Raw genomic sequence first — 26,988 nt, forward strand, 5'->3', positions numbered from 1 at the left:
CACAGCAACTACCTAGCAACTATCTACGATACCATAGCAATAACCTAGCAGCACCCTAGCAACCATCTGGGATACCATAGCAACACCCTACCAACCACTTGGAACACCATAGCAATCACTTAGCAACACACTTGCAAGGATCTAGGATACCATAGCAACTACCTAGCAACACCTTAACAACCACCTGGAATCCCATAGCAACCACCTAGCAACACCCTAGCAACTGCCTGAAAACTGTTTAAGCTATGCAATCACTCTGCATTTTCTTAAGGATATGCACTTTTCTAGTTTTATATGCTTTTTTACATTAACTGTTTGAATGAAAATATTTCATAAAAATCACATAATAAATAATATAATGATGACTGACATATCACACAATCTTTTGTAAACTGTTTTACCAGTCATTGCAATATTTAGTACAGCAAATATGTGCCCCACAAAGTATTATATTTTCATAATTTTCACAATTTAATTTATCTTAACCACCAGAACATAAGCTCTACATAGATTTTCTGGAGATGGTATGTCAAACACTGTGAAACACACAGCACAGAAAGTGGTGAATTTACTCTACTTTTGCCTAACAGCTTTTTAAGGCTCCATAATAACCTAATGTTTTAACAGTAAAAGTGAATAAAACAATGTGTTTTATACATATTTTATATATTTATTTTTAAGCATTGTCATAAAGTTACTTGTCAATCATCATTAATCAGTTATTGATTACACTGCTCTATCATCCAGGCCTACTTTGAATACATTAGGTTTTTTTTAAAATCAACTGTTATATCTGCTGCTCGGCGTGCGTTTCCATGTTGAATCTCGGTGTGAAGCTTTATGGGCATGACACAATCAGTTACACAATTGGTCGCCACTCGGCTAATTTGCATAAAGTGCATCCAGAAAGAGAAAGTGCAGAAAAATCTAAGTGAGCATCAGCAGTTTGATGTGTCAGTTACATGTGCATATTGTGGTCTCTTGCCAAATAACAGCATAATAAACCGATGCAATTTATAAAGTTCAAATGAAAAATCAAATCATTGTGCATGACGCCACCATTCACATCATGCATATGCTGCTTAAAATTACAGCACCCGAACTTAAAACACCTTCCAACATCCCTGGAAACAACTTTACATTTTGAGTAAATCTGACCAAAACAATGCACAATCTACACATGTAGCAAAGAGCTGAAAAGCTGATTTGAAGAGAGAAGGTGAGAAAGAAAGGTGCAGATGAAAGGCAAAAAGCTGATCTCAAGTAGGCACTCATATACCACTGATGCACACGAGCCATGTTGTCTCATAGCTAAAGCAACCACCTAGCAACTCCTTAGCAACCACCTGGAACACAATAGCAACCACCTAATAACACCCTAGCAACCACCTAGCAACACCCAAGCAACTTATTTGGGATACAATAGCAACCGCCTAGCAACACCCTAGTGACCACCTGAGACACCATTGCAACTGCCTAGCAACACCTTAGCAACCGCCAGGGAACTGCTTAAGCTGCGCAATCACTCTGCATTTTTTTGACAAAAACAGTGAAAAATCATAGCTAGTTCCATAGCTAAAGCTGGAAGCACAAAAGCATAGGCTTGTTCAAACCTACAAATCGACATCATCAACATGCAGACACAGACAGCAAGAGACCCTGAGGGCTCTAGTTTTAAAGTGAGCATTTTGGGACAGACTTATGCCACGTGCAGGGCCAGTATGTACCGAACCTGGTGAGATGATGTTATCGGTTGTATTTGTGTTCATTTCTGTTTGTACATCCAAAACAATCCATACAGTTACACAGGAGTGAGAGTGTAATAATATACATATATTCAGGTCTGATGTGATTTTTGATTCTTTTTAGGTCAAGATTGAGCCCACAGAGCCTATAGTACTTCAGAAAAAAGCCAAGTCATTTGAATAGACCTCAGAAGTTGGGTCACTACTCTGTAGTCGGAATCTTGCCAGTATCAGCTGTTAGCTGTTTTTCTTTTTGGCAAAAATGAATGGTGTTTTTTTTAAACCACCACTGTTGCACCCTGTGGTAAGCTAAAATGTTCCAAAGCTGATAATGTTTTGCCATACAGACACTTTTCCTCTGATTGCCAGCGAATCCTCTGAATAATGAGGTCGTTAAGGAGCCGAAATACAACTATTGCCACATGCAAGTCAATGCTGTGCACTGAATTGGCATTATAAGACTGGCAACGTCACCAAAGTACCCCAGACATTGTCAAATGCAGTAGTTAAGTTGCTCTGGCAGTTTGAGTAGCTGGTGTTGGTATTCAGAGGATTTCAGTTACATTCGGAGCAAAATGTACACAAGACAAAATGTACCAGCTTTGGGCCATTTTAGTTTACCCCATGATGCGACAGCAGCGATTTCTACGGTTTCTGCCATAAATCAAACCAGCTTAGATCTGGAGCTCCTAATATGGGGAAGAGTTGCAGTTATATGCAAATGCTTGAACACCAAACTTAAATATGACACTTTTCTGCAAGTTTATCTGGGAAAAAATAAAAGACAAAAAATATATAAAATTAGCCATAACTTTTGCACATGACAAATGTAACTTAAACGATGACGCCCAAACTTTTGCATATAAGTGTACGCCCATATGCACATACCACGTTCAAGGAGAGCTGATTTACTGACAAGTACCCAACCACAAGAGAGCCCTGTGTCAGATTACTGGAGCTGTCAGCCATATTGCCTAATTGCCTTTTGAATGGTCCCTTCTAATGTGAAAAGAAGCCACAGTTCTGCCATTACGCCCATGAAGTGAACTCAGCTGTCAGTGGAGCTCTCCGTGGTACTGCAGGGACAACCATACTGTCTGCAGTAATAGGAATACAGAGTCTAAGAGTAAAAGAAAGAAACTTTGGGAGGAACCCATCGTCCTGCCCCCACTGGAAATAAATACCAATTAGTTATGAGTTTCAAATAGTGAAATTAACAAAGGCATTTGAATCAAACAGTGAGAGATATATGAGATGAGCCTAATGGCTGATGTGAAACTGTCAGAAAACACCTGATTTAGATAAACAGAGACTGTGCTAGACACATACATGACAGAAATAAGAGAAAAAAGCAGGTACAGAGTTTAGTATGAGCGGTCTATAAAGCGGGGTTACAACTTCCAGAAACAGAGCAATCCCTGGGTATCTACCGCAACGTTGACGACGGTTGCTAGGAGACGTTGCTAAGCAGCGTCAAAAAGCGCGCACCCCCCAGCTTCAGCGCGCGCACCTGTTAGAACGCTCGTCATCATCAGCGCCCCCGCGCGTTCACGCGGAAGAGCGGGTTTTGCTTTTTTCCCTCGTGTGCTACTCAGTGATGGGAAGTTCGATTCAATTTTTCGAACCGATTCTTTCCGTCCATTACAGTGAATCGAACGTTTATTTCAGTAAAAGGCTGCTGTTGTGTTGCAACGTAATATGCCGCGTTATGATTCTATGCTAAACTGTAAACAGCATGTTTATTTTTCAACCAAGAATGCGGACGTGAACGTTGCGTGGGCGCAATAAAAAAGTTTGATTCACTTGCCCTGCGAATCGGTCGGGTTCAAAAGAACGATTCGTTCTCGAGTCTAGCGCTACTGCGTTGCGTTATAAGATCGTGGGAAGCGAATACGCTAACTGTGGCTGTATTACAAAGAAACAACACTTCGCTCCACACTCAGTGAAGCCTGTGTAGGTTAATAAAGGCAAAATCCTTCTTCAATTTAAATCAACAAGCGAGAGCGCGCATTATCACTTCATCACGTGTCAGAAACGGCTCATTTTCTGCACTAATTTGAGAACCAGTCAACGTTTCCATGATCATCTTACGAAACTGCATTAGTGAACATTTCAGTCAGTTCGATTTGATCCACATGAGTCACCAACGCGGGCTAGTGAATGTTATCAGAGCAGCACTTCGCAAAGGAAATTGTTGCATTGGTTTAAATCCGAGTCGTGCTCTACATTCAGCATCCACAACATACTGAAATTACATTGAGAGGAACATAAGCGCACACTCACCAACTCCGAATTTCTCATCCTCCGTTGGGATCCACATTATTTCTAGAGATGGTTTAGATTCCTAGCAAGCCGATCTCCATTCCGCTGGTGTCGTGGGAGGATGCTCGCAAGATGAAGGGCTCGGCTAGACGGACTTCACAGAACTACATGTACTATGAGCGCTACATGACAGCACGCTCAGGAAAATAGGAAAATGCGACCGTTAGGATGTCCTCTTTCATTCCCGCAGTGTGTCACGGTCGCTTCTTTTCGTCTTTTGCCTCCCAAAAACGCGAGTCATCAGTGTGTGCTGCAGATGCCCAGTCTCTCTCTCTCTCTCCCTCTCTCTCTCTCTCTCTCTCCCCCCTCTCTCTCTACCTGGGGTAATGAACGGAAATCTGATCTCGGCTCTTACTGCTGCAGTATGTGAGCGCGCTCGAGTCGAGCTAATTTATTTATTTTAGCCCTTCCTCGGCTACCCTAGCTCACGCGTCCCCTCCTCCTTCTCGTTCAGTGTGAGGCTGAAAGGGCCAGTTCGAGTCGCCGCCTCTGCTTCTTTCTTACTGGACTGGCTGAACTGCAGAAGCTCGCCAGTTCAAACTGGTCGTCGCGGTTCTAGAGAATGTGGCAGAGTCACGCTGCGCCATCTTCACCACTGTCACATGACGCCCGCTAAAACATCGCCAGCCTCAAAGCTTTTGGGATTGAAAACCTTTTAAAGAGGAATTTCACTGATTTTTTTCAGAACAATTCTGCATACTCCAATCATTGAGACGTAAACAAAACCATTCAGAGTGGCGTGATGTGAAATGGTGCATTAGGGAAACTTACAGACTCTGATTTCTTTACAGTGGTGGCGATAGGAACCAGAGGTCGCAATGTCTACAACACAAATATAAGCATTTTATTTACTGTTTAAAATGAGCAGTGAACCTACACGTGTCTTCTAAATTTGTACATATAATGGGGATGATTGTAAAATAATGGTCAATCTGAAGAAGTACGTGCTCTTTGAGGCCTATTTTGCTTTCCCTACTGAAAAAAATAATTACCATTAAACCATTAAAAGTTTCTGCTGGTTCTTTGTGGTGTGCAGTTACAGAAGTATGGAGCACTTTTGTTATCTCGAGATAACAAGATAAGTAACTTGCTATTTAAAGATAACAATTTTGTTATCTTGAGATCACAAGATAATTAACTCGTTATCTTAAGATAACAACTGTTATCTTGAGATCACAAGATAATTAACATGTTTTCTTAAGATAACTTTTGTTATCTTGAGATAACAAGATAATAACTCGTTATCTCAAAATAACAATCCAGAAAATTATAACTACCTCATGGCCTCTCTGGACTACGGAGCTCCACTGGTGACAACCTGTATAAATAAAAATAATGCGTGGCCACGACTTAGTAAGACTTGGGAACAAGATAATTAAGTCACGGCCATGACTTAGTAAGGTGTGGAAACGAGATTCTAATGCTTGGCCATGACTTAGTAAGGCGTGGGAACAAGATCATAATGAGTGGCCACAACTTAGTAAAGCATGATCTCATTCCCACCCTTGCTAAGTCGTGGCCACGCATTATTTTTATTTATATGGGATTTCACAGCTGGGCTCCATACTGGACTTCCGTACATTTGTAACTATTTGGTGTGTAATAGTTTTCTGTGAGGCAGCTCAAAATGGTTTCTCAGATGTTTGGTTTCTATCAGCACTGCTGAGAACAGTTCTGATTCAGTAAGTTTCTCTAGAATGGAGCATTTCACTAAAACCCACTCTGAATGACTCTGTTTACATCTTAATGATTTAATTATGGTCATTTTTTGAAAGGTTGGTGGAATTCTTCTCTAAGCAAGGGCTGTTCTGTTCATCAGGTGCTTTCATCCACTTCAAGCTGATGACAGATTACTGCTGCCACACATCCCAGTATGTCATGGTTAAAATGCATCATGCATCATACGATTGATCATACTGAAAGCAAAAGGTGACAGAATGTAACATTTGTCCTAAGTGTTACAGACAGTTACAGACCTTCTGATAACTGATCAATTCACTGAGCCATTGAGCAGCTTTCCTCTTGCTTTCACTATATGTGGACTGCACTTTGAAAGCTTTGCACTATTAATTCCTCTCTAAATGACATGAATTGCCCCTCATTGGAAAAGTGAGCAGCTAAAATGAGCATCCACCATATGTTGTTATTTTTTGTGGGGACAAAAATAAGCATCCCTCTACAGTGCCAGCAACATCTGTAGACTATCTAGGACACAGATGGAATTGGGTTTAAGGAATTTTAAGTTCTAGGTTATCGATTAGTTTGCTTTCCTTTTGATATCTGTGAGCTGATCCATTGTTATTAAGTGGGTTAGTCATTGTCTTCTGCAGTAAACAATATCATTCACAGGAGTCAATAACATCTTAATGGTAAGTAATACAACACTTACGACCAGAGGCTTAGAGGCTGCATAGTAAATGAAGCACACTAAAATATTAAATCTGTTGTTTGAATAACACTCACTGGCTGCTTTATTAGGCACACATACGTTGTACAGTGTTGTGAGTTTGCCCCCACCTGATTATTGCATTTGTCACACTAAAACACAAAACACAATTTTTTAATGATTCCATTTATTTGAAGCAGAAAAGTTTGCAACATCTATGTCACACCATGTTAAAAGTAATTGCCCCCTAAACTCAATCATTGGTTGTGCAGCAACAATTGCAGGCACTTCTTATAACTGAAGATCAGTCTTTCACAATGCTGTGGAGGAATTTTGGCCCACACTTTGGAGAATTGCTTTAGTTCAGCCACACTGGAGCACTTTTGAGCATGAACTGCCCATTTAAGGTCCTGCCAGAGCATCTCAGTGGCGTTCATCAGGCTACTCCAAAAGCTTAATTTTGTTTATTTTGTGCCGTTCAGAGCTGAACTTGCTCTTTTGCTTTGGATTGTGGTATTGCTGTATAACCCCATTGCGCTTGAGCATCAGGTCACTGACTGATGATCAGATATTCTCCTGCAGAATTTTCTGATAAAGAGCAGAATTCATGATTCTGTCAGTTATGGCAATTCACCCAGGCCCTAAATGTTTAGGTAGTGACTGTTTCAGTAGCAACAATTTCAGCTGATTTTGAGCATAAGTCAAAAACACTAGCTATTACATGACTAGCAAACACAGCTTTAAACAGTTGTACACACATAACATTTTTAATTAAAACAGAAAAAAGTTTACTTGATTGTAGAAAATATCAGTTTTGGTACTGACTATTCTTAATGTTACACACTGATTTTCAGACTTCGGGACACATTTATTTCAAAACAGTGGGATCTAACTGCTCACCATGGGGCCATGAGGGACAGGGATGCAGTCTCACTTTATAAGTATAATATATATATCTTATATATATATATACCACAGTAAAATAATTAATAAAAATTAATAAGCAGTTACAGTGTAGTTCGGTAGATCGGATTTGGTATTGAGAATCAGGGAATCAGGTATCGGTATTGGAAGGGAAAAACTGGAAAACAGTCGTCTTGGCCTTGACGTTCTTGGCAAAGCAGTATGAGGGGAAACACAAAATGAATGAAAATGGATGCGCTGTGTTGCATTATTTTTGAGCCATCAGTGAGGTGATGTAATATGTCATTAACTGTTAGCACGAAAATAATCTTAAGCTGCCTCCCACTTACAGCTTTAACTGGCTTATTTAGCACATAATCCTCTCATACAGCAAATAAGCACACACATACAGGAGCTGATTTTATGCATGACACTATGTGCAACACACTTAAATACCAATTATAAGTGCCTTATACGAGAGCCCAATATTACATGTGCTATAATTATCCACTGCCCCCACTTTGCTTAGAAGGCTGTGAAAATGTTCATTAAAAATAGACATACAAAGAAATTGCTGAAAATCAGGTATATCGCAATGCACTGTCCAAAGAAGCCATCTGAGAGTAATGGTATAGGGGAAGGAGGGGCCATATTGGTGAAGTCTTAACAGCAGCTCCAACTAAGACATGTAAGATGCTCTAATAAGCCCTTTGAACGCAGCATGGTGACTCATCTGTGATGTTCTAGTGAAAATTCTATATAAAGAAGAGACATGTAATCATTCATGATTAATCCTGGTGAGGAAAAGACGAAATGAAATAGAAACAAGTGTGAAAGATGCAGTGGGAGAAAGGGAGTGAGAGAGAAAGGTAGGGAAGGATAGACAGAAAGTGGTTTAATAGTGTAGATAGGGGCTTTCCCAGCTCAGCAGCAAGCAGCAAGAGAATCAGTTATGAAGTATGAGAGAGCAGAGTACAGCCTGACATTAGGTAAAATTTAACATGGATTTAGTTAGGTTCATAAATATCAAAAAGGAGACAGTGGTATTGTTATTTTACCTGCTGACCACTGCCTAATGGACTTGAAATAAAATAAAGTGCAGAAATTCAGCTTTAACATGAGAGTATTTTAATCCAAATCGAGTAAATGGTGTAGGAATTACAACTATTTGTCAACCATTTGACTGACTTCACAATTGCAAAACATTCCACTTAAAAAATGCTTGGACTGTTATCACAGTATGCTTCATTGTCCATCTGCACCGTCCAATGAGTTTTGAAGCATTTGGCTGAATTCAGAATTCATCCTGCTGCTTCTTTCAGCAGTTACATCATAAATAAGTATAAGGGAACCAGTTCCACTGGCAGCCATACATGCCGTAACACACTGTAACATCTCCACCATGCTTGACAGATAAGGTGGTATGTTTTGGACCATAAGCATGAGCTCCTTCTCTTCTCCATACTCTTCTCTTTCCATCATTTTGGTACAAGTTGATCTTTGTCTCATTTGTCCATATTTAATAACCTCTAACCTGTTTTTGAGGCTTATCCATGCTTTACACTGAGTGCGTTGACATGCACTCAAAAATCTGATTATTCAAATGGTCATGTAAACACCATACTCCAATCTAGAAATCTGATTAAGAATTCTGGGAAAGAGAGCTGGATTTTAGCTCAGCAATCGGATTTCTCAGTGCATGTATACTCTTACCCAGATTTCCTTCGGATTTCTCAGTCTGCGCATGAGCGAGAACAGATGGCAGTACCGGAAATGAGCAAGCAGCGTTGCTGCCAGATGACAGAACAACAATTTTGGAGCAACGCTGAAACCAACTACATGCTGGATTATTTTCCAGATGATGTATATGCATATTTTCAGGTAAAGTGCGTGATTTTCTTTAAGCTGTGGCTGAGTTCTTCTGTGAGTTTATTGGCTGGTTGCAAAGCAGAAATCCAAATACTGCCTGACTCATGCAGACCCGGAGTTTCCCCATTATCTGATTATCTGAAGTGCACGTAAACGTGTTGATCAGATTACTGACAAAATCTTCTGCAGTTATCGGATTATTAAGTGCATGTAAACGTGCTCACTGTCAGAAAAAGGTAGTGTGCAGGTAAATTTTTTGTTCATTAAGGTACAAACATTGTAAACGTATCTTCAAATACATACATATACTTTGCATAATGCAGGGTTTACAGGTGTGACTGTGTGTGATGGTCTGGTAGGAACGCACATTCTATTTTATTTGATTTGATTTTACTCTGATTTTTTTTTTTATTTACTACATGTAAAATATTTGTCAGATACTGTGCACTGTGAGCTCCTGTAACCAAAACCAAATTCCTTGTATGTGTAAGCATACCTGGCCAATAAAGTTTGATTCTGATTCTGGCTCTGATTCAAATGTGTAACAATGGTCTTAAGGTCCAACTGTGTAACTTATATGGGTTTTTCCATGTGGAAATGTACATATATCTTTTCATAGCCTAATGTTTTAAAACATAACTATAAAATTCAAACACCGGAGTCAACGCAACTTAAAATATATATATATATATATATATATATATATATGCAACAGAATATAGTACAATTATGATCCCTAACTAAAGGTAATGAAGATGTACCTTTGAGGGTACCACCTCAGTGACTGTTTGGTACCCTTTTTCTGAGAGTGTACATCTTGTGGATAATCCCCTGTATTTGCTCTGGTTAAATCTTCTCTTGATTGTTGACTATACCTAACTCCTGGAGGGTGTTCTCGATTTGGCCACCTATTCTGAAGGGTTTTTTTGTCACCAAGAAAAAATCATTCTGTCATCCACCACTATTGTTTCCCATGGTTTTCCAGGCCTTTTGGTGTTTCTATACTCACCAATGCATTCCTTCTATTTAAAAATGTACCACATAGTGGATTTGGCCGCACCTTCAGTTTTTGCTATCTCTCTGATGGATTTGTTTTGATTTTCAGCCTAATGATGGCTTGCTCCACTGGCAGTGACAGCTCTTTGGACTTTACATTGAGGGCTAGCATGAAACAGTTGAGCAGCCAATTGTCCAACTACTTTTGAGCCCCTAAAAGGGGAATGACTAATTTCTACACTCAATTTGGATGTAAATACCATCAAATTAAAGTTAAAAGTCTGCACCTTGAGCGCAAACTCATTATTTAGTTTCAATACGCTGTGGTCGACAGCTAAAATAACTGTCAATGTCCAAATATTTTTGGACCTGACTGTTTGTAGTTAAACTGGTTCAAGTAGAATGTGCTTTTGGCTATCTCATATTCCCATAACAACATCATCTACAAATTTTCACAGCAATCAGATGGACATTTTTCAGTTTCATGAAAACTTTTGATACAACTAAAGTAACTTCCTTATCACAAGATTTTTTCACTTACAGAGGTGAGTGCATACACCACAGACTTTACACCTATATTATTGTACTCACTCTCTTAGTGACTGTATTATAGCACCATCCTGAACCATATAACCAGCTCACAATGGAAGCTAGCCAGGCACAGCCTCCACAGGATGCGGTTAGTTTTAACACAATATAACAGTCAGACTTGCACTGTAAACAATGACACATACACACATACAGCGGCCAAAAAGGTAATATGGACATTCATGCCATATTTAAAAATGCATCAAATTCACTGATTTAGGAAACAAAATGTTAAATCAAGTGGCATTTATTTTAAACAGACCAAGACTATAATTTTCTTTTTGGCAAAGTTCTTTCAAAAGGTAGCTGGTGTGTTATGGATCATTATCATTTGAGGGGTTTCTTTGCAGACTTCTGCAGGTTTGCATCAAAAAGCCTTTGAGTTCATGATCCCATCAATGAACAAAAGCTCAACATCACTGTAAGAAAAACAACCCCAGACTTTGATGTTTCCACCTTTGTGCTTTACAGTACTCTTAGTGCAGTCTGGCTGGAATTCTTCTCAAAGTTTTCTCCACACAAGGAGTCTACCATCAGTTTCATGTTGTGCTAAAAGTGTTTTACTCTGAAACACATTATTTTGTTAAACATTTTTTGAAGTAATGTAAAGAACTTTATTAAAGTTTATTAGTGGTTAAAGTGTTCAAATACTTTATCTTGCTGATATTTGCTGTTCTACTTTCTGATCAAAATTAATTTGCCAGTGTTTGATATCCTCTTTTGTAACTAATCATGCTTATTTTAATGCATATGTTAAGTTGAAAAGATCAAAATGCTCAAATAATCAAAGATATAGACCACTGAAATCATGTCATTCTGGTCAGTGTCATGCCCATATTAGCTCTGAGTATAAGCTGGATTTCTCTATGGCAAAAATGAATGAGATTTCCAAAAATCACCACTATCACACCCTGTGGTTAGCAAAATGATTCCAAACTTAATGCCTTACATTCTACATACGTTTTTCCACTGTATGTCACTGGATCCTCTGAATTACAAGGTTGTCAAGGAGCCGAAAGACGAATGCTCTTGAAGTTCAATAGTAGGCTTAATTTCACGCAACAGCATGTCAGTGTGCAGGAGCAGTAGCTTGCTATTAGCATGGGTGTCCCTAAGGGTCTCTTAATTCAGTGCCAGTGAAAATGCCTCCAAGACAAAACGTTTTGGGTTGGGGATCTTTCTGTGTATGACAAAGCTTGATAGGAGCAGCATTTTTTTGCCACAGAGAAATCCAGTATAGACCCAGAGTTGTTAAAATGGATACGATGCCAAATACACAATGACGCAGAATATCAGAGGTCTATTAAATTATTCCTGTTTGCATGAGCTTATCAGACTAGCAAATGCTACAACCAGCTCCACTTATGGGGTAATTTGTAACATGTACAATCAGGCTGCTTTCGGCTGAATTGTTCACAAATTGCAGGTGCTCCAAATAAAGTTTAACCCCTTAAAAGGCCACGGCCTGTCAGAAACCGCTAAGTTTTATAACCTAAGAATAGTTCAGCCAGTTTGCATTGAAGTGCCTGTAGTTACTGAATAATAAGCCTAAGCATGTAATAAGCCTGGAATTCTAAGGGGTTAAGTTTTCATTTGTAGCAGAGATGTGTAGGTTGCTTGTATTTAAAATCTTGATCAGATCTTTTAAGTTTTTCAGCCAAATCCATTGTTAGGTTGTGCTCTACTCTTTTCTAAAGAGGACAGAGAGCCCGTTTACTGAAAGAGGAAATCATTGCGTCAGAATGTACTTGTTATTTTTAAAAGCATAACTGAACTGAACTGATCTTTTGTCGAAGGGGACACACTTTTGTAGGTCATATTTTGAGGACACAGATGGACCTTGCTACAAATTAGAGATCCATTCATTTCTACTCCAGACTGCACTAATCACTTCTGGAGCCCCACACAGGCAATAAGAAAGAATGATCTGAAAATCTGATTCAATTTATCATCTAATTATCAATTATCTCAGGCCTCAGCATTCCTATCCGTGTCCCTGGCATAAACCTTGCAAGCCAAACTTGAAAAACACTGCTGAACATTCTTCACATACAGTTACAGACTGCTGTGTTTGCTTGGCCTTCTTCTGAATGGTAATAAAAGAATAGCCTACCAAAAATATCTCATGGATGAACAAAATGAATAACATGAACTGAGGAGAGGATCAGAGAAAATAAAGGACTTTGTTCTTCTCGTTGGACATGAATGGAAGAAAGGATCTACAGTATAATTCCTAGATTTCAAGCTTGAACCCAACCAAACGACAACTTCTAGGGTCCTATAAGTCCAAGCTTAATGCAAAATTCCCACTAAGGTTGTTTCATCTCATCCACCATCACCCATAGCTGCTGTCTGAAATTCATGGATTCCACTGCATCTTAAAGCAGAAGCAGATCAAGTGCCAAAACATCAACAAGATTGTAAGAAATCATGTGGAACCATTCTAGCACTGCCATATAAAGGCTTATGGAGAACCTCAAACTGCATCCTGCAGGCAGAGGCATTATCAGGCTAAATATCTATACTCTGACTGGTGTGAATCACTAGACTTTGATGTTACTCCTTCTTTCATCGTATTATATGCTGGCATCCTTAGCACTGTTAATTGTCAGCTATAAAATATCCACTCATAAATAGCTCCAGTCTTACTTCAGATCTGAAAAAACCCACAGGTGTTTCTCTTCATTCTTCCATTGTGAGAAGACAACACCACTATAGGTCTGAAAGAAAGTGCAGCTGTCAGGAAGCCATTACTTAGAAAAAGAAATTGCCTGTTTAATTATGCAGAAGTTTTAAATATGCAAAAATAGGTGGAAATCCCATTTTTACATCATCGACTCTACAGAACTGGGAAAAGTTAGCTCCGATGGCACAATCTGACTGGTTGAGAAGGGTTTTACTTATGTTTCTCCCCACAGAAACTGTATCATTCTGCTGAGCACCAGTAACAACTGCTTTGCAGCTAACCATTAGTACCTCTTGTAATGACTAAAGCGTCCATAATCCGTGTTCCCGGATCATTATGTGCTTTGAATTTTAATAGATATTTTTGAAATATATTTGGTTGTAGTCTTTCAGGAGTGAGAAAATGTAGGATTGATCATTTTTGGATGTTTATTTCATGAGAAATAGAGGAAAGTCAAATATCCAACGAAAGCCCAACATACAACCCAACTAAACCGTGCTTACAGATAGAGCAACAAAACTGTCACTATCAGGTTCAGCTCAGTTTTTTTGGTACTTGTCAGATTCACCCGAATGTCATTTTGTTCAGTGAGTCTGTAAGACATTTCAGTTTGCTGAATTGTATTCCGTTAATTTCCAGTTTGTTTTATTGTTCTATCACAGCAGGAGGCCGAAAAGCTAGCTTAGGGGCAAAGGTAGGTTAGGAATTAGATGCAGGCCAGCTGTTATATTCTTCTTCAGGCTGCAGGTCAAATATCATCTTAGGGAAGGTATTCCTACATATACGTTTTCTGTTTTTGTACATGGTGAAGTTGCAACGTACTAACATTTAGCAGAAAGCATCACAGCAACCAGTGCTCAGCAGAATGATGCAACTAACTGTTGTATGACATTATCTATGGCAATAATAAATACACGGCACTACGGTTACACTCTCCAGTCTCTTAAGAAACTAAAGCTACATAGTATTTTGAACCAGGACAAGGCTAATACTGAACCTTCCAACAAGACAATAACCAAAGTAATCCTCCATAGCCATATAAAACTGCTCAGTGCCCACAGAATCAAGAATTGGAATCTTTTAAAATGACCTTTCAAGTCCCCTTATCTAAACCCAGCAAAAGACCTGTGGGTCGATCTGAAGTCTTCTGCTCTGATGTGGATGGATGGTCTCTGATCCTTTGCTTATCAAAGTGCTGTTAAACCCACAGTGTAAGGGTACACAAACTGTACTACTAAACTCTTGAGTTACATTGATTGAGACACATTTCAAAATATGAGCAATCATATTCTTTTCACATTAAGGGTGTTTTCGTGATGCTAGGCACAGAAATCATTCTATAAACTAATTATTCAAATTTATAAGTCCTACTTTTTTTCAATATGAGAACAAAAATGAACTTTTCTTCATTAGAGTAACCTGGCTTCAAGAAATTCTGCCTGAGTTAAGTGCTCCTGCCAATGGGCAGCTAGCTGGAGGACTCAGTCCTCAAGCTTGAGTGGACATCTGCTGAAATGGAAACTCCAGATATTAGATATCATTGAGCAGGAAATGTCTGAATGAAATCTTTGAAGGTTCTTCTAAGGCTGCATGAATTCAGCCTAAAAGGGCTCACCAAACACACCCAGAACACTGGCAAAAATCAAAGGAGTGGTGCTGGCGTGACCCACATTGCTTGCTAAGCTTTGATGGTCTTTGAGGGCATTTTCACACCTGGGAATGAACATCAAACGCAGCTGAAGTTTTCAAGAACAAGCCAGTGATGGAAGACCAATAACTCTGGACATGAGGGCATATAATAATTTGAGTTCCCTCACTGCAAAGATACCTGTTGTGCTGACCCATGTTAGGGTCTTATTATTCTTGTTTCAATGTCATGTAGCAGATCTGAACGTTGGCCCTTTCATTGGGAGATTGCAAGTTCGATCCCTGGTGATGCCACAGCCATCCATGACCAGGAGACCAAGAAAGCATAATTGGCCTTGCTCTTTGGGTGAGCAGGATGGCCCTCCATCTCCCCCATCCCTAAGCACGATGCTAGCAAACATAGGCATCTGTTAGCTGACATAACAGAATCACCAGTTAACAGTCTCGTTTAAGCGTTGAGCTGTCCAATGGTGCTGCATTATGAGCAGTTCCTGGAAAAGATGTGTTGATTGGCTTCACATGTCTAGGAGAAGCGTGTGCTAGGGGTCAATGTCCCAGCCAGACCTAGCTAGCAGGTGGAATTGGTTATAAGTTGGGCAGAATATTTGGTGTGCATTTTGATGGCACAGTTTGGGTCAACTTCCAACTTTTGAGGGAAGGGTCACTGGGAATCAACAGTTATTCTGACTAATCACTATTATTCTCTTCCAGCACGACAGCGCCCCCCTATCCACAGGGCACAAGGGGTTGCAGAATGGTTTGATGAGTAAGGGTATGAAGTAAATCATATGCTATAGCCTTCACAGGCACCAGATCTCAACCCAAGTGAACACCTATGAAAGTATTTTGGCCTGATGTATTAGAGCTGTCCACTACCACCATCAAAACACCAATTGAGGGAATACTTTTTTTCATCCTGCCAGTACATTATCTGTATATGCCTTATTGTCCATCTGTACATGCCTTATTGTGTTCAGCTGTAATTGTTTAAAGATGAAGAAAACCTAAACCATCAAATGTGTTTTACAAGCTTCTGCTGTCTGGTTAAAAAAAATGACAGGTTTCTTTTGAAAAAGCATTTAGATAATCGGCAGGACCTGTTTCACAGGCTACAGTGCTTGAAAAACCCTGTGTCCTTGCACACTGGTTCTTAGGTATACAGATCTTGCCGTCAAGAACATGTTGACAAGAAAACAGAGAAATCAAGGCTTATGCAACGCTTGCTACTATACAGTATGGCTTGTACACTGCTTACTGAGCTTTCATTTTCAGGGTAAAATTCAATCCATGAAGTTCTCAGACATGAATGTTGGCTTCCATTTAGTTTGGCACATACTTCTCAATGACTTATGCCATGACTTTAAAGTCAACCTGAAATTGAAAAAAAAAAAACTGACATTCTTCCCTTGTTAATTCATGACATGTGTCATATTAAGCATGATTCATGATGTCATATACCATTTACAAGACACAATTCTTGGTTTCTCTCAATCTTCCATCAATATGTAATGTTTTGATTTTGGATTACTTTACCATGTACCAGCAGGCAAGAAACATTAACCAATAACAATGTCACCTCCCATTCCCAAACCCCCACCTATCATTGACTGAAAATGCGCAGCCAGCTCGGAGACCCTCCGTGATAAACTGTATATCACATTAGGGAAGGAAAATATGTTACGACTCCCAACTCATGTTGACTAAGTAACCACTGAAACCAAACTTTTGAAACCGTCCACCTTCATAATTCATACAGCAACTTCATAAAATAAACCATATAAGCCCTGATTGGTGAGGAGTCTACATTGTGAACAAATATTACATTTATAACAAGTATGCTTTGAACACATAATTTGATCCCAAACTTAGAGAAAAGTACCTCAAACATTCAACTGAAAAAAGGAGGGAAGAAATAGTCACAACCTGACTTGAGTTTGCTACCATCTAGTGGTTAGCACATTTTTTCTTGGTAAGCACTACATCTTCAAGGACACTAAACTAGACTGTACTTTTGCACATCAAATTCACCTTAAAAAAAATATATAGCTGCTATACATTCAAGAGACTTTTTTTAAACCAGCCTCTACCCTCTACTCTCTTTCAGTTTTTTGTTAAATAGAAAACAATTGTGTGAAGCACAATTCTCTTCTGAGAGACAGCCAAGAATGACTCAAAACAGACTTATTTTTGTTTCTTCTTTAGTTAGGAAAAAATGAAATTAATGTAGAAACAAGCCAGGTTTTGCATTTGGACAACCTCTACCCCATCCCCTTTAACCTTAAAGCTAAAACTGAAATAAAACAGTAAGGAAATTCCCTGCCCCTCCCCACCCCCACCCCGGGAACAGGATTGCAGTTGCAGTAATGCACAGTAACATGAAGTGCACAAATGGGTGACGTTTCTTTGATTCTATTAAAGCTGAAAAAATCAAAAGTTTGTTTATACATCCATATTTGTTCTAATTATTTCTCTCTTTTGGGGGAATATGGATGTAAAACAAGTTGTAACACAACATGAGAGGAGCAGCGACATGGGGGGAAAGAGAGAGTGACAGAGAGAGAGAGAGAGACAAAGAGAGAGAAAGTGATAGAGAAAGACAGGCTCAGGGTGGTCAACTGATTCCCCATGGGAAGGGTGGCTAAGAGGCCAAGCGATACAGCGCAGAGACATACCTTACGCCTTTAGCTCTTTTTTTGTTCTTTTTTTGTTTTTTTTTTCGTTTCTTTTTTTTATACACGCAGTGATGTGATCAAGGCACAGGGATCTTCTACAAGTTTTTTTTCAATAAAGTACAAAATAATACATTTTACAGTCTGTACAAGAATAATAGTCCAGCAGTAAAATAGAGAGACACAGAGACAGATAGAAGAATACAGAGAGCAAGAGAGATACAGAGAGAAAGAGAGCGAGAGTGTGAGAGAGGGGAAGGAGGGCAGGAGAGATAGAGGGATACAGAGAGCAAGAGAGCTAGAGGGATACAGGGAAAAAAGAGAAGAAGGGGGTGGAGAGAGAAAGAGTGAGAGAGAGAGAGACAGAGAGACAAGGGCTGGAAAAGAAGGGCTAGGAAGATGAAAAAGAGGGACCAAAAAGAAATATGGCAGAAGGGAGCAGTGTTCCATTGGCAAAAGTCTTCTTTCCCTCTTTTACTAGATATTTTTTTTTTATCCAGAGGCAAGAGTGCTGTCAATCAAATTATTTGCATTAAATTAGATGATCAAAGAGGGGAGTGGGGACGCGGAGTGGAGAGCTGTGATCGTTCCGACGTTTTGAGTTCATCTTTCCGAAAGCACCTAAACACAAGTCTCACGTGACAAAGTCAGACATTTCTCAATTGTCCTTCTTATTTTCTGCAGTCTGTCCTGCTCTCTCACAATTCTGCGAGCAATCATCAGTCTCTGCAAGAGAGGAGGCGAACACAGAAGCCAATCAGAGGCAATCCAGCCAATCGGAAACAGCCAGGCACAGTCATGTGATACAGGACCAGGGTAGGGTCGTCACAAATCAGCCGTCAACAGTACTGCCGGGGGGTTTAGCCACATATGTGCGCGTATGCAATTTGGCACGCGCCCTGATCGGCGGGCGAGCTAATACGAGAAGTAAAAACGAGAGAAATGTGAGCTATGTTTTTGCAGGTGTATAACTTTTTTTCTTTTATGTCAGGTAGCGCTATTGTGGCTATGTCTGTGTTGCATCTACTTGTGCAAATGATCGTATGAATTAAATTAGTCTCAAAGTCCGTATGCGTGCAGTCAATTGTCTTGAAATGGGGCTGCTGCGTCAAATGGATGCTGCATCTTATTATTATTATTTTTTTCATTTATTTTTTTGGTCCCCTGACAGCATGGTTCTCCTGGGCAACAGTGTATGTTTGTGTGTGTGTGTATATGTATGTATGTATGTATGTATGTATAAGGGGCCCAGCATAAGAGCAGGTCAGCAGGTAGTGAGAGTGAGTCACGTCCTCTCCCTTTAGACCATCAGCTCTTAGGCAATCCATCACTCGCAACCTCCTTCAATCACAAGGGCTTTTAAAGTCTGTCGCTCAAGAAGATCCTCCAATCACAAAAGCTCGTACTGGCGGAGGTGCATCCTCTGGATGATGTCTCGACAGTCGTTGAAGACGCGGCGGATATTCTCCGTGTCTACTGCACAGGTGAAGTGTGGGTAACAGTAGTGCCGGCCGTCTCCACTCGCTGTGCTGATCCTCTGATGACGAGAACAGACAGGACAACATAAGGGGGAGAAAACATGTACATTCAAAATAAATGAAAATGCTACTTTCCATTAGCACCAACAATGATTTCCCCGTCTAGTGTTAGCATCAAGCTAACAGTGCTTCATTTGCTTTGCAGCAGAGGGTTTAATATTTCTTATGGCAGCAGTGCACACTGAAGCTTGTAAGCCATGCACTGAACACATTTTTACTTCATAGTTTCAGACTGATACTGCAATGTTTGTTTACAGTAATAACTGTCATTTTTAAATGCAGTACTGTACTATCACAAGACTAAATGCTGACAGCAGTGTGTACACGCACACACACATATATATAAATTAGGAAATAACAGTAAAAACTGCAGCTGAAATGCATCTAAAATACAATTCTAAAGAATGAAAAAATCAATTTCCAAGACATCAGATGAATCAATTGTATTCTCAGTTTCCCAAAACAGTTATTTTTTCAAAGGGTAACAGGCTTACAGGCTCCTCTAATAATACTAGGCTTTAAGAATTTACTAAAGAACTCACTTAACAACTGTAATACACAAAGCAAAAATGTTACATGCATGTATTATAAGCCTTAAATGTCAGTGTTTAAGCTACAGCTGTATTAACCCCACAGTGGAAAAAATGAATGTACATCACCACTGTAATCAGACACTCAAAAGAAGAGAGACTTACCAAGTGAAACTTTCTACATTAAATTATGCTATACAATGGCACAGTCGTACAAAGGTCGACCACCGGTCAAATTATGTTTTGTTGATTTAAGTGAAAATAAGTTCAAACATCCACTACAGGAAACAAACTTAAATATGCCATTTTTCAGCCATATCTGTTTATCTGAAAACTGAAACTTTTGCCCAGGCCACATTCTATGTTTGATAGAATGTCCATTTGCTGCTACAGTAAAGCACTTCTGGCATCTAATTTTACAGTAAAAAATATGAACCTATTATTACAGTACCATTACTATAACTTTGACAATATTCATTGAACAAGGTATTTGATGCAGTGTAATCTGCCTGTACTGTAAATGCTACCTTTTTGCAGAGTCTCCTCTTTATAGATACAAAACAGGAATTGTATTGAAATTGAATATTAATAAAAATGAATATATATATACATATAATGATTACATGCACAGTTATATACAAATGTTTGAACAACCTGGGTCAAAGCATGTCTTGTTGATTTTCTAAGTGAAACTAAGTTAACTATAAAATCCTCTATAGCTAACAAACTTCAATATGGTATCTTTCAGCTAATTTTGGTGCACAATTTTGACTTATTTGCTAAGTTTAACATAGAGTACAACATAAAATACAAAATACAGCCTGTGCACATTTTATATTTTATGTTTTTTTTTTAAACCCCTCAATATACTAAATTCAGCAAACTCGAATTAGCAAATTCAGTGAAAATCAACAAAATGTATTTTGACTAATGGCACCTAAACGTTTGTATATGACTGTATTACTATAATTAGTAAATGTAAACAATTGTGATGCGAATCAAATGTATAACAAAACACGAATGGTAACCAGACTCCTAAGGGATAACATCCACTCACCAGGAATTCATCCCGGATAAAGTATTTCGCCCTTGTGACTCGTGGATCCTCTCCTGTCTCAGGGGATGCTGGAAAATAAGGTAAGTTATATATAATTATAATGCACATTCCAAGAATAAATAATAAAACATCTTACCAAATAATAAAAAAGCAACACCAATCAAGAGAGCACTGAAGTGTCAACACCCCACCCACCTTACACTTTGCATGAAATCTAAAATTCAAATTTTCAGAATAAAACTACTTATATTTGCATATATAAAACTTAAGACATAGGAAATAATGTGTCAACATCCGCATTTACCCCTTGGCTCTTACTCATCAAAGTGGTGTACGGCCAAATCTGATCAGATAATGAGAGCACACAAATGTCACAGACTGTTTTGTTATTCATCAGCTTCATCTTTGGCATATCTGTATGATCAATCTCACGTCTAGCAGGAGTATGTGCAAATTTGAGGGTAAATTTGAGGGCGATAGTCTACAGTCTTAACAAAAAAAAGACTAACATTTTTTGTTTTTCACATTTTATTTTTTCCTGTCGTCATCGTTTCAACAATGTACTTATTGGTTAGTAAGGGGAGCAGTGCACTCATTGCTTGACCTCAAACTCCACCTATGTGCACAGCCACTGGCTCAAGAGCTGCTGAACGCTGGCTTTTTATTGGCTCCCTACCGAAACATCTGCATGGATTAGGCTGTGCTTCACATAAATGATATGTAAATGAGGCACTGGTAGGCTGGTGTTTGATTCCACACACTGAAACCGATATGTTTGCACTCAAATCTCAGCTTGTTTCGATGTACAAATGTTTAATGAACCAGATGTAGAGTAGCTTATCCAACTTTGACGCATAAAGGCCATTCTGAATTTCAACACAGAAACAAAACTAAATCAATCTGTACCTTCTGTGAGTTTGTCTTTAGTTGGAAAGCAGCTGCCCTGCTTATAACACAACTTTGATAAGGAATGCAAACAAAGTTTTATGCTGGAAGATCATTAACATCCTTCACCACTGCGGTAGCTGACTTTTCTGCATTCCTAATGTGGTTTGGGTTAAGGCTTCTTTATTGAAATACTAGAACGTTATTAGCCTGTGCTCATTTTTACATACTCATTTATCAATGCAGGTACAGAGTGGAACTATCCTCCCTCATGTTCTACATTATCATCAATGTCCATCATTATATTAAGCACTTTGAAAGACTGTTAAAACGAGTGACGTAGTTCAAACATTTGGCAGTATTTGTGCTGTTTTAAAATGTTTTCTGTGAGGCTGGTCAGCTGATGAATGACAGACATGCACAGATACACGTTAGGAAGTTACACTCATACACAGATTTATCTTAACAATAACCAGACTTTTCCTGAGGTCTTCTTTCTTTCACTTTTTCTGTAAAGGTGTAAGAAAAGTGAAAGCAACATGGATGCGAAAAAGATAGCCAAGTACAATACATACTAAAATCAAGCTTTCAACAACTAATGAATCATGTTTCAGAAACAACAGAAAAGGCACAGTCAAAATATTTGAATATTTCTTTTTTTCGGACAAAATCTTGGCTTGTTTGCAAAACAGATGGATTCTGCTGACTGTCAGAGTTTGACTTAAACTTTCTGATTGGGAATGTAATCGGATACAATTCTTCTATTTAACGGATTATTTACAGGATTACCCACCTTGTTCAATCAGACAGAAACTGTATTCCGAATGGTCTTAATCGGACTAGTCTACTGAGGTTGAGGTGTATTATACATAACTATATGAACTATACTAACAGGTACAGCTGATGCAAAACATACTGACAGTACAAAATATACCGCAAGTTTTGGATGGCTAGTGCACTCCACTGTATTCTGTCACGGCTTGCACAACTTTACACGACATTCTGAAGAGTAACGCTTCTCTATAGTTTACACTCAGGACTGTTCTCTCCTGTTGCTTTGTGTCTACAGCACTGGTGAATACTGGAACAAGCATGATTCACAGTAGCATAACTCAACATGATGCTAAGAATAATTCTCTGAACTGGGATTACTGCCTATTAGAAATGATCTTCCACAGTAGTGGTAAAAAATTATTTACTGAATTAAGGTTCATAAGGTTCATAGGGACAGGTCCTTGTGTCAAGAGTGATATGGGAATCCTGCCTCCAAAGCAATAAAACAGACTTAAAAGACGAACTGAAAACACAGCCTACACACAAAATCTGGTCTATCCTATTCAAGCATAGGCTTAAGCTTGGATGTAAAAAGGCTCCCTCTTGTGGACATACATTGTAGTGAGCATACAATATCATGTTTATGTGCAGCAAATGTGCCTCACCATCATCCGGTGTGGTGTAACGAGCAAACTCTGGAAAATATTCCTCAATTTTCGACTTTCCTGCCATGACCTTCTCAGCTAAGAGGTCCTGCTTATTCAGGAAGAGAATTACAGAGATAGTTCGCAACCATCTAAGAAGAAAGAGTGGGAAGGAAAGAGTTGGAAAGAAAAAAAGTAGGTTAATGTTAATCTAATGAACAATGATAAACAAATACCGTAAGTGATAATATTACATTGAAAGTGTATGCTTGCAAGTCTTTGCAGTCTCACCTGTTGTTCCAGATGTTTTTGAAGAGATTAAGTGCTTCCTGTAAGCGGTTGGTTTGATTGTCTTCTCGGATGACCATATTATAGCTACTGCTGGCCACCACAAAGATGATGGCAGTTACATCTTAGAGCAGGAGAGCATAGCAAGAATGAGCAAATAAAGAAACACAGGAGCTCGGATTAGATTTTATGGACCAAAAACATAATTCATTTTTCCCTGACTATTTTCCAACCTCTCTTTATCCCTTAGAATAAAACAGACTGTTTTAATTAATGTGACTTCTATGACCTCTGATCTGTTTGGCTGTGCTGTATTGTGCCTCATTCAAAACACAGCCAGGCTAAAAACCACTCTTCATAACTTCAGCATGAATGGGCGGGGCTAAATTGCTTTAGGCTGAATATGTGGATACAGTGGTGTGCAAATTTTGAACACCCCCAGTCAAATTACATTTTGTTGATTTTTTAAAGTGAAAATAAGTTAACACACTCCACAGGAAGAAACTTAAAAATGGCACATTTCTGCATATTTTAGTGCATCATTTGTATTTATTTGCATAAATAAAACAAAATATTTGCCATAACCTTTGCACAGGCCACAGTGTGTTTTTTTTCCCCGCCCCAATGTGTTAAATTCATAAAACAGTAATTGTACATTAAAATGTGCAGAAATGAGTTCTCTGTATAGCATGTGCACTTTTAACTTGCACTTAGAAAATCAACAAAACTTATATATTTCGACCTGGGGCAAAGAAATTTTTGCATACAACCACATATGTAAATGTGTTGGTTGGCATACTACAAAAACGGTGAAGTTTTTGCAGCTCAGCTACTCTACATAGACTGTGTGGGCTGGGGAGCAAATAGTACATTTTAGGGTTTACATTGGGGTTGTGCGGTGTGACAGTAACATGGTACATTGAAGTCTGTAAAAATAATGAAGATATTCAAAATTATGATTCTATTCCATGTTTTGAACAGATAACTAAACACATTCCACCCATTTATATTTAGAGGGCTCACTGATTGGTGGTGTGGGAACTTGCTCATAGTGGCACTAACAGAAAAAAGTGGGCAAAAAGCTACATGAATCAGAACCTCACATTCTTTGGTGCTGAAATCGAACGTGTTCTGTGGTGTGTGCAGTCACTCAACCTTGCGCTATCCTCTAAACGGGTGTCATTTTAGCATCAGCTAGCAACAACAAGGCCTGTGCTGTGGCGTGGCACGTTTGGCCTGCTATCTAAGCTCTCTCCCAAAAACCTTGGCTTACTGTCACTCTACTTTTGCTGTCTGAAAAATTTTTATCATCTAAATTTGTGTCAACAGAGCACCAATTTTAAGAATCAAGCCTGTACTGTGATGGGTGGCACTGTTTGTTTCTGTAGCCTGCTCGCTAAGCTAACGTTAATATAGCCTATCAGACGACAGATCCAGACATGACAAAGCAGGTTTAATTTTACCTTTCTGGAGTTCAACTTCACTCACTCAGATTTTAATCATTATTTTTCATCAGCTAAACTTGCGTCAGTGCTTTAGTTAGCCAGAATCAAACGTTCTGTGGTGAGCAGAGCTGTTATCATGCTAGAAAAGTTAATGCTAAACCACTCCTCTCTCCTCTTTATCATTTATCAATTGTTTGATAGATTGTTTGACATTTAACAAATGATGGTTTGAAAATCATGTACTGTATTTGCCTATTTGTTAAATCGGAATACATTTAGTTTTAATTTTGAAATATCGCTATATAAGTCCTACTGCGGTAATTTTTGGAGGCAGTTTGAAGATATTAAAAATGGAATACTACCCAACACTACTTTACATACTTCATCATACTGTTTTATTTTTTAACAAAAAAGTGAGGAAAATTTGTTTTTCATAATACGTGCCCTTAGGGGGGTTAAAAAAAAAATAGGTATCCCAGGAATACATAGTGCCGACTGCCTGCTGCCCATGACTACCTTTCACATTTGCAGAGCCTGTGAGCAGCCACTTGCCTTGGAAATGTTTTTGCATTCTTTTTCCCCTTTTAACAAATCTGTATGGTCAGTCACAGAACTAATTGCATCAAATCACAAATTTCATTAACTGTAACCACTGCGATAGCTAATGTGTGGTGACTATGGAGGTCTCCCTTGCTGAGCAGTTCCCCCTTGTGTTAGGTGTTGTTCCATTGGCTGAATTTTGCAAATATCACTCTATGAACTAAAGTATTAAAAAAAATCCGTTGTGTAATGAGCTGGTGTAATTTAAGAGACTAATTACTGCAGCAGCTAAACAGTATCTAATGACATAAACCTGACTGAATAACATCAGGGCAAACCAGATCAGCAGGTGGGACCACCATGGTCACTATAACAGCAATGCTCTTTGTAATGTGAAAATTGTATTAAATGTTTCCTTTTTCAAAGCAACGTGTCACTGTTTTTTTTTGGCACTGAAGAGTACTTTTTAATTGCAAATATAATGTTAATATGACAAACATTTCTAATTCTAGCCACAAGATTTACTGCCTGTTTGGCCCAAGCGGCCACTGCAATTTTTTATATCTGTCTGCCCCCAAGACACCATATTTATAGTGGTAGAACATCTGATGTATTTACCATTAAAACACTGAATCCACTTCCGCCGCTCATCTCTCTGGCCACCTACATCAAACATACTGAGACAAGAAACAAGCATTTTACACATGATAGTATCCAATAATTGTCTACAACGACTAATTAAGACAAAGTGAAAAATGCTTCTGTACTGTATAATTCCATGCTAGAGGTTTTACAATCTATACATATTGTCTGAACTAACTGCAGTATAACTGTTCTCTAATACTTCATACATGGAAAGACAGACACTATTCAGCATTCTAATAAGAATTTAAAAGACCCAATTAGAGGATCCTGGATATCATTTATATATTTAAAATTAACTGCACAATATGTATTGGTTTCAAATTAGTACTAAATAGCTACCACTTTCCTCTTTCACCATTTTGTAGTTTTAAGCAGAAGAAATGATGCAAAGTGGCACCAGAGGCTCTTTTCATATGTAATTTGTAAATATCAGTTGCCCTTTACATTGTGCAAACAGTTCATGATGAACGAACCAAAAGAAAATGGTCCAAAATATTTTAAGAAAAAATGTGAATGGAATTTTTTTGCCTTCTCCTGAAAAGTTATCATTTTGGAGATAGAAAGTTTTAATTCTGACAGCGACGATATACAGTCGTATGCTATAGTTTGAACACCCCTGCTCAAATGACATTGGTTTGATAACTTCTTAAGCGAAAATAAGTTAACACCTTCTCTACAGGTAACAAACTTAAATATGGCATCTTTCTGCAAATGTTGGTGCTTAATCTGTGCTTATTAGCTGAATTTAACATATTGGGAAAATTGTGTATATATATATATATATATATACACACACACACACATAAAAGCGTCATTACTTTTGCACAGGCC

General features: G+C 38.7%; 2 protein-coding genes across 2 annotated transcripts in view; both read right to left on the reverse strand.

Moving 5' to 3' along the window:
• LOC118813361 (dedicator of cytokinesis protein 3-like) overlaps positions 1-4,556 on the reverse strand; it is a 95,930-nt gene extending 91,374 nt beyond the window's left edge. Inside the window, exon 1 of the mRNA XM_036578650.1 lies at positions 4,029-4,556. Within this exon, the coding sequence (XP_036434543.1) occupies positions 4,029-4,065 (37 nt within the window). The 5' untranslated portion in view covers positions 4,066-4,556. The remainder of the gene's footprint in view (positions 1-4,028) is intronic.
• Positions 4,557-17,323: 12,767 nt separating this feature from the next.
• The window catches only part of LOC118813363 (guanine nucleotide-binding protein G(s) subunit alpha), a 34,468-nt gene continuing 24,803 nt past the window's right edge, over positions 17,324-26,988 (reverse strand). The window contains exons 8-12 of the mRNA XM_036578651.1: positions 26,131-26,189; positions 23,531-23,651; positions 23,261-23,391; positions 20,937-21,004; positions 17,324-19,348 (exon numbers count right to left, since the gene is read on the reverse strand). Coding sequence (XP_036434544.1) covers positions 19,202-19,348; positions 20,937-21,004; positions 23,261-23,391; positions 23,531-23,651; positions 26,131-26,189 — 526 coding nt within the window. The 3' untranslated portion in view covers positions 17,324-19,201. The remainder of the gene's footprint in view (positions 19,349-20,936; positions 21,005-23,260; positions 23,392-23,530; positions 23,652-26,130; positions 26,190-26,988) is intronic.

The sequence above is a fragment of the Colossoma macropomum genome, unplaced genomic scaffold, assembly GCF_904425465.1.
Source record: "Colossoma macropomum unplaced genomic scaffold, Colossoma_macropomum, whole genome shotgun sequence".
Taxonomy (NCBI): Eukaryota; Metazoa; Chordata; class Actinopteri; order Characiformes; family Serrasalmidae; genus Colossoma; species Colossoma macropomum.